Below are 7947 nucleotides of genomic sequence, written 5' to 3'. Positions count from 1 at the left end.
AGTCGCCTAATTATTCCTTGGGTGCGTGCGCAGACCGGAAACGGATACCGCCAGGCTCCTTCCTTGCTGCTGGTGCCTGCCTGCCTCTCCGTCACTTCCAAAGACCAGACACAGACACGACCAGACCAGGGGAGGGAGGAAGAGAAACCCGAACCGGAGAAGAGGAGGGGTGAAAATTGGAAACCCTCGGGGTCTAAATTGCAGCGGATTCGCGCGGGTGAGGTGGGGATCGGGGCGCGGATCCGGCGGGTAGGAGCGGCGGGGGCGAGATCTATGCGCGGAGCGGGAGGAGGAGCGGGCTGAGGGAGGAGGTGGGTGGGGGGCGGGCTGCCAATGGAGGAGGAGGTGGAGTCGTCCTCGGCGGCGGCGGCCGTGGTTCTGGCGCTGGTGGCGCTCGTGGTGGTGCCGGCGCTGGCGCTGCTGGTGCGGAGCCGGTGGCGCCGGGCCGCGGCGCGGAGGGATGAGGTGCGGCGCCTCGCGCGGCTCGCGGCCGAGGAGTCCGAGCTGGCGGAGCGGGAGTCCGTGCTCGCCTACTACTCCGAGCTGTTCCCGGCAGTGGTGCACGCCGCGGAGGTGCCCGAGGCGCCGGTGTGGGGGCCGCCGCCCGCGGCGGTGGCTCCCGCGCAGGAGGACGTGGAGGCACAGCCGCAGCCGCCGGCTGGGGCGAAGGGGGTCTGCGCGGTGTGCTTCAGGCCCACCACGTTCAGGTGCAAGCAGTGCAAGGCCGTCAAGTACTGGTGAGTGGATGATGCTCCTGCTCCTGATTCCATTCCGGGTTTGTTTAATTTCATCCGGTGATTGGGGAATTGTGGGAGATAGTCCGTGATTTGTACAATTGTGGGTGGGGTTGTCCTGTGTTCGGTACAAATTTGGGTGTCGGTGTCATGTGAATGGCCGGTAATTCCACAAATTCTAGACTACGCACTCTGCACCAAACCTTGGGTGCTGCTACCCCTGAGTTAGGGCGCTGCTAACCTCCATTTAGCCCTTATATCTGTTTTTAATTGTGATTCAATAACCTTGGGTGCATGTACAACATTGCTTACTGGAACTCGGAATTTATAGAACTTTGGTAGTGAGTTGGCCAGTTATTGTACTAATCTTGAGTTATCTATGATCCCTTATAATAGCTTGTTCCTTGCAAAATCAACAATTGGTTCAGATCCTTGACTCCCATGTCTCTGCCTCTCAGAGTCTAGGTTCCTGCTAGTTGAGTCTGTTCAGGGTGTGTGTGTTGATTTTGATCAATTTAGGCCATGGCGTGTATTATGGTATCAGCCATCTCATGGTGACTGTGCACGCTGTTTTGATGAGCATGGTATTATTTCCATGCCTCAATGTTACCAGTTGCATGTCCATACTGGCACTGATCTGGTGCACATATATATCGTACAGCAGGAACAGTTGCGTTAGAGGGTGTCAACATCTGTAGATATATTTAAGTATGTTCAAGAAAATGACCGAAACTTTGTATGCATAGTGAAATTTGCATAAACTTATGTCTTCTATATTACATTCTTACTCTAAGTTGGTAACATCTAGATGTATGATGAATTGATGATACTACTAGAGTACAGGAGTAGATTTGTGCATATATAAAAACATTAACCAGTGGTCAAAGTTGTGTTTAGGGACCATGCCAAAAAAAAAACTTTCCTAAACATCACTGATCTGTGACAGTAGAAAGTACCATGCATGACATGCTTGTTTGACGGTGGGTAAATGCGCAAGCTAGCCACCAGGTACTACAATAATACTTTATAGTTCTTACTTCTTACAACTGTACATCTGTCAAGTATTAGCTGACAGCGGTGTGCCCTGACCATGTCATCCCATATTTGTCAATCTACCTATGGACTTCAGGACTATTCAGCAATTGAGACATTGATTGGCTGGATAAGATGTGGAAAGCTAGCATGCTATAGATCCATCGTGCATCTGCTTGTCCTCAAGTTTACACGATATATTGCTTAATTCATTTTATATTTGCTAATCATTTGTTTAACCATTTATTTGCATGCGTGCATCTCCTGTGGAACGGAGTGGCGTTGGCATTCATTTCTTCCTTAAATCATCAAATGGTAGTATCGGACATTTTGGAAAGAAAATAGGAAGGGGAAGGGTAAAGGGGCATGTTCTGGGGGTGTTTGACACTTTGTTTAGCAACATAATACGATTAGTGGTTGAGATAAAATGATTGGTGGATTGGAGGGGTCCTTTTTTTGTGGGATAAGTTTCATACAGATATCCATGAGTTACCATGTTTGAATTCCTAAATGATGTTGCAGTATTGTGTGTGTTTATAAGATCGACAACTTTCCTGGCTTCTGAACTTTATTAACACTTTCCTTTTTGCAGTTCCTTCAAATGCCAGATAGCCCACTGGAGACAAGGTCATAAAGATGAATGCCATCCACCTAGTGTTAATACAAGGCCTGATGATGAAGGGAGAGTTGAACAGGAAAGAGCTGCTGAAGAGAATGTATCAGTTGGTGTAAAACCGATTGCTGAAACAAACAAACCAGTTACTATTGGAGATGAAACTTCTGATGAAAACCATAGCTTGAAGAGTTCAATAGGTGAAGGTAAACACATGCCTTTAGAAGATTTATGCACCAGCACAGAGGTTCCTGGAGGTCATAAATCCAACGGCACAGTTGAAATCCCTCAAAATGTTCCAGTATCTGTTGACGGTAGTAAGATGGCATCAAATACTGAACATGCAACTTTTGTTGAAGATGGTTCTTCCAGCAAGGACTTAAATGAAGTGTTGCCATGCAATTCTCAAGCTACTGACCCAAAGACAAGTGGTCGTAGCAGTTCTTTCAATGGAGAATCCTTTAATCATTCCAAGGAACACCATAAGGCTCAGGATGCCAGTATCATTGAGGATTGTTCTCAGACAAGTCATAACAGAGAACTTGAAGATAGTGGCAATCCCCGAGCTGCTGCATCCGTTGTCTTGGAGACCAAAAGTTCTAGGAATCCTATTCGTGTGGAACTTGAGAGGTCTAAAACAAAATCTGTTGGGAATGACAACGTTCAAAGCACAAAACCTGTGCTAACTGCATCGACTGCTGAAAAAGCTACTTCCATTCGTGGTGGATGTTCTGTGATACCTATTCCATCTAAAGTGTCTGATAATTGTTCTGATAGAAGTTCTAAACCTTCAGAGAGATCGGGTTCAACAGCAAATAATCTCGCAACATCTCTGAAGAAAATTGTCAGGCAGCAAACAGCATCAAAAGTTGTGAGACATTATCCATCAGAACTGGTAAATAACCAAATAGCCTTTCATAATTAGCATCTTATTTTATCTCTTCTGCTAACAGTTCTTTTTTGTGTCAGACACTCTTTCCATATGAACTTTTTGTGAAGCTCTACGACAAGGTTGAGTTGCACCCCTTTGGTCTTCATAACCTTGGCAACAGGTAAACAGTGAATTGTTTTCAATAGCAAGAGTAGGAAGGTTGGCTGGTATTAAAACATGGTTTATCAATTAAGGTTATCCCTTTTTTTTGTCTGGGCATTTGTATGATCTTAGGTGAATGCTCCTAAATATTTGTATTTAACTTCCATTAAAGTCTGCTTTGTGCATAGAATGTGATACTTTGAGGTGGATTATATCATGGCCTGATATATTAGCACTGAACTTGCGTCTTTTCGTGGCATAGAGCTTAGGGGTTAAGTGGGTTGTTTTGGATGGACTTATTTTTTTAGTACATTGTTGTTGTTCACTTTGTCTAACCCATGTCTTTTGCAGTTGCTATGCAAATGCTGTTCTTCAGTGCTTGATGTTTACTCGACCACTTACAACATATCTTTTGGGAGGACTTCATTCAAAAAATTGTAATTCTCGTCACACCACTTCGTTTCTTTTTACTGCGCACTTGAGTATTTAAATAATACCTCGTGTGCTGTAGGCTCCAAAAGGGAATGGTGCTTCATGTGCGAATTTGAAAAACTCATTGTGGAGGGCAAACGACGCAAGACTGCTTTATCACCAACTGGGATACTCTCTCATTTGCATGACATTGGCAGTAGCTTTGGTCCTGGTAAACAAGAAGATGCTCATGAATTTCTCAGGTAAGGCAGCATATATTTACTATATTTTTGACACTTCAAGAATATGAAGCAGTTCATAATCCTACAGAATCTATGTGTAGCAAAGTGTGGAAAAGATTAAATATAGAGGTTTCTGATTATTTAATTATTAATTTGAATTTAATTGTGGTTATGCCATTTGAGTGATCAATTATTATGAGTAGGTGGAAGAAAAAAATGTGCTATAGATCTGGTTGGGCTATTTTACTACCTGTGGATGAGCGCTTTTGCCATAGTTGCTTGCAAATGTCCACCTAGTGAGGCTGAATTTGTTACACTAAAGCACATCGCTTTACAGTTATGATGTTTTGATTTGATTTTCCTCATCCTGTTTAAACCAAATGAAAGTTGCAGTACCATGCAGTGCTTGTTTTGAACTCGTATTCCCCAACTAGTTGCCTATTGCCATTCACACTATGGAAATCCTATGCAAACAAGAAATTATAGAACTTGATATAGTAATGGACCCCACAGTGATTTATTTGTTACTTTTTTAGTCCACTTTATTCTGGGTTAGTGTTGCAAGTGGTTCACATGTTATCAAAAAAAATTAATTGATCGTAGCTAACTCCTTTATATGCAAGAGTTCTTCGATGTGACAAAAATGCCTTATCCTCAAATCAAAGGCATTGCCTCTACTTTTATTGAAAGCATAGCATCTGGTCTCTTTGCAGGTATGCAATTGATGCCATGCAATCCGTATGCATGAAGGAAGCTAGAAAAGGAGGTGCCCTTCGGTCAGCAGAAGAAACTACACTTGTGCAATTGATATTTGGGGGCTATCTGCGATCTAAGGTTATTTACATAAAGCTTAATATTTTAATTCTGATATATATTCAATTACCTTAGACTTGTTATATAGTGAACTAATCCTTTTTACATCCTTACTGATCATTCCTTCCTCTTTCTTTGATTTTTTTTTCATAGATAAAATGCTCAAGGTGTCATATTAGTTCTGAGCAATGTGAGCGTATGTTGGATCTTACTGTTGAAATAGATGGTGACATCAGTTCACTGGATGAGGCTCTTGTGCGGTTTACATCTACAGAAGTCTTGGATGGAGAAAATAGATATCACTGCAGCAGGTTTGCTTACATCTCTTGATCTTTTCTTTTCTTTTCTTCTCTTCATCGGCTCACGATGTGCCTATATGTTCATCAAATTGCTCATCTTTTATCTGGGGACCATAATCTTTGGTTGTCACTGAATCTTAAGAAAACTAAGGAGGGACTCCTACGCCATCTTGTAATTTTGAAAAGAACCGATAGCTGCATAACATTTTGTTCTTGTTGCTAATATGAGGGTTAGAGATTCATATTGTTTTGTCATTGGAGGACATTTACATTTGCAAGTGTCATCATACCCAACTGCATGGTAATCATTTTTAATGGAAAGTAATGTTTTTTTTCGCCGTCTTGGAAAAAAGAGAAAATGAATGCCTTTTCTGAGGGCCATCTACCATGGCATTCTCAACTTATTTCACTATTCTAGTAATGTATTAATGCTCGCTTCACATTTAGTCACATGTATGTAGTTTCAATTATTCTTTTGTTAAATTCTCATTCCTGACTCTACTCTGCCTTATCAGATGCAAATCCTATGAGCGTGCTAAAAAGAAGTTGACAATAGAAGAAGCACCAAATGTTCTGACTATTGCACTGAAAAGATATCAGGTATGTGCCATTTACTGAAAGTTATATTTGAACACCGTACTAGCAAAAGAGCGGAGAAGTACATGTGGATGACTCAAATGTTCATATTTTCATGTATTAAACTATTAATAGGAATTGAGTTTTGTTATATCCACTAAGCATCCTTTTTATATGTGCAGTCTGGCAAGTTTGGGAAGATTAACAAAGCCATCAGATTTCCGGAGACCCTGAACATGGTTCGTTATATGAACCCAGAGACTGATGACAGATCGCCTGTTTACAGCCTCTATGCAGTGGTTGTCCATCATGATGTCATGAATGCTGCCTTCTCTGGTCATTATGTATGTTATGTTAAAGATACACAGGGAAAGTGGTTTAAGGCAGATGACAGCCAGGTATGCTTCTCATGGTCCTATTCTCATAATTAGGGCCTTTTTGGAAAGGTCATTCCAGGATCCAAATTTCTAGGATTTATAAAAACATGAGCTAAATCCTGAGAGTTCCTAGACTGATTTTTTTCCTCCAAACTGACCCTTAAGTGTTTTTCTTCTACCATAAATGAAACTATAATCCTTACTGAAAATATGGAATAATGATCAGACTGTACATATTATTAGAAAATTGCAAGGATAAGTTTATATTTTTGTAAAAGAATAGCAAACATATTTTGTGTCAAAAGTTGACAGTTACTGAACTGATGCTTCACTGGGTTGAAAGCAGCGGGCCTGTGCTAGGTTATCTTCAGATAGAATCAGTTGTTGTAATATGCTATTCTTAATAGCTTGCGTCTGTTGTGTGCAGGTGAAACCTGTATCTCTAGACAACGTTATGTCAAAGTGTGCGTATATGCTGCTGTACGCAAGGTGAATACCAGGATTTTCTTATTCTAATTGCATATGCTCGCACTTGTCCTGCATATGCCTGTGAGGACTTTTGTCAGGATATTCTAATACTTGTTCTAATTAAATCAGATGTTCACCAAGGGCGCCAAGCTCTGTGAGGAAAGTGATGGTTCAAGACCCAGCACGCCCGAAGAAGGCCAAGCAGAAGGTAGTTCCAGGAGGGACACCATTTGGAGGTTCCTTCAGCAGACACCAAGGTGGTCACCTACATGCAGACTACATGGCAGATGACCTTGCCCATACATCCGACGAATATGGAGATGCACCATATCCACCGGCAGAATCTCCAAGTCCAAGCGAGAGCTCGTCACTCTTCAGCAACTCTGATGCTGGATCGCACAGCACTGTCAGCACTGATAGTAGCGACAGCACAAGGAATTCGACCAGCACTGAGGAGTACGAGTACCTGTTTGGTGCCTCAGATCAAATGTACCCGGGAGCACCTGTGGAGAACGAATACCCGACGTATTCCCGTTCGAGATCCAGCTTGAATACCAGCTCATCAGGAGGGGTGGCGGACGATGCGGAGAGGTTTGCCGAGCACAAGCCTCAGGGTGGTGGTGCCGGAGGGGGTTGGGTTGTGGGCGACGAGAGCCCGTCCTTGTTGTATACTGACAGAAGTAAACATCAGTCGAGCAGTAAGTTAACAGACCAGTATAGGCAGTTAGATAGGAGCGGACATGACCCTGGAGAAACCAGGGGCGGCGTTCTATTGAGGAGATCAGCTAGGGACAGGACCGCCCAAACATTTTATTGATGTGGAGGGTTTGGGCTGTGTAGAGGAATAATATGATGTAGCCTGTAATATTATCCCGTTGCAATGTGTAAAAAGAGAAGAGGAATGTGGTAGCCATAAAAGTGAAATGCCTAACTTGATAACATACTCCTTAGGAACATGGTAGCACACATTGCATTTCCATTGGACATGCATAGATCATCATTGCAAATTTAGAACAAACATATAATCTAAGGAACCCAAAGGCCCCTGTCAACGTTCATGCGTATGGCGTGTCATTACGCACGATCGCAAGTACAACTTTGACAGGCACAGCACGGAGATATCTCTTCTCCTTGAATGGACACGGGTGTGGGTGGGTAGAGGTATACAGGCAGAGCGATGCGAGGCTTCGGATTCGTTGTCCTGCAGCCGGATTGATTGCATGGGCCAAGTGATGGCCAGGACCAGTCTATCGGATAAGGTGATCCGGTTGATCATTGGGGCCTATCTGGTTGGCCTAATGCATCACGTGCTTGTTGATAGCGCCCGTCGCTATTACTGCTAGTATAGC

General features: G+C 43.1%; 1 protein-coding gene across 1 annotated transcript; it reads left to right on the top strand.

Moving 5' to 3' along the window:
* Positions 1 to 333: 333 nt before the first annotated feature.
* Positions 334 to 7541, top strand: LOC101781257 (ubiquitin carboxyl-terminal hydrolase 16). Its single transcript, XM_004973647.4, has 11 exons — positions 334 to 737; positions 2359 to 3274; positions 3349 to 3431; positions 3764 to 3849; positions 3924 to 4086; positions 4779 to 4899; positions 5032 to 5189; positions 5693 to 5777; positions 5936 to 6151; positions 6558 to 6619; positions 6728 to 7541. The coding sequence occupies exons 1-11, from the start codon at positions 334 to 336 to the stop codon at positions 7413 to 7415; spliced, it is 2982 nt and encodes a 993-aa protein (XP_004973704.1). The 3' UTR covers positions 7416 to 7541.
* Positions 7542 to 7947: the final 406 nt, after the last annotated feature.

Source organism: Setaria italica, chromosome VI, assembly GCF_000263155.2.
Source record: "Setaria italica strain Yugu1 chromosome VI, Setaria_italica_v2.0, whole genome shotgun sequence".
Classification (NCBI taxonomy): Eukaryota; Viridiplantae; Streptophyta; class Magnoliopsida; order Poales; family Poaceae; genus Setaria; species Setaria italica.
Note: the sequence above shows the minus strand (reverse complement) of the source record. Positions and strands in the feature narration are given on the sequence as shown.

Coding starts and splice junctions, on each gene's coding strand:
- LOC101781257 (XM_004973647.4), top strand. CDS start 334: ATGGAGGAGGAGGTGGAGTCGTCCTCGGCGGCGGCGGCCGTGGTTCTG. Junction 738..2,358: donor TGCAAGGCCGTCAAGTACTG/GTGAGTGGATGA, acceptor TCCTTTTTGCAG/TTCCTTCAAATGCCAGATAG. Junction 3,850..3,923: donor AGGACTTCATTCAAAAAATT/GTAATTCTCGTC, acceptor CGTGTGCTGTAG/GCTCCAAAAGGGAATGGTGC.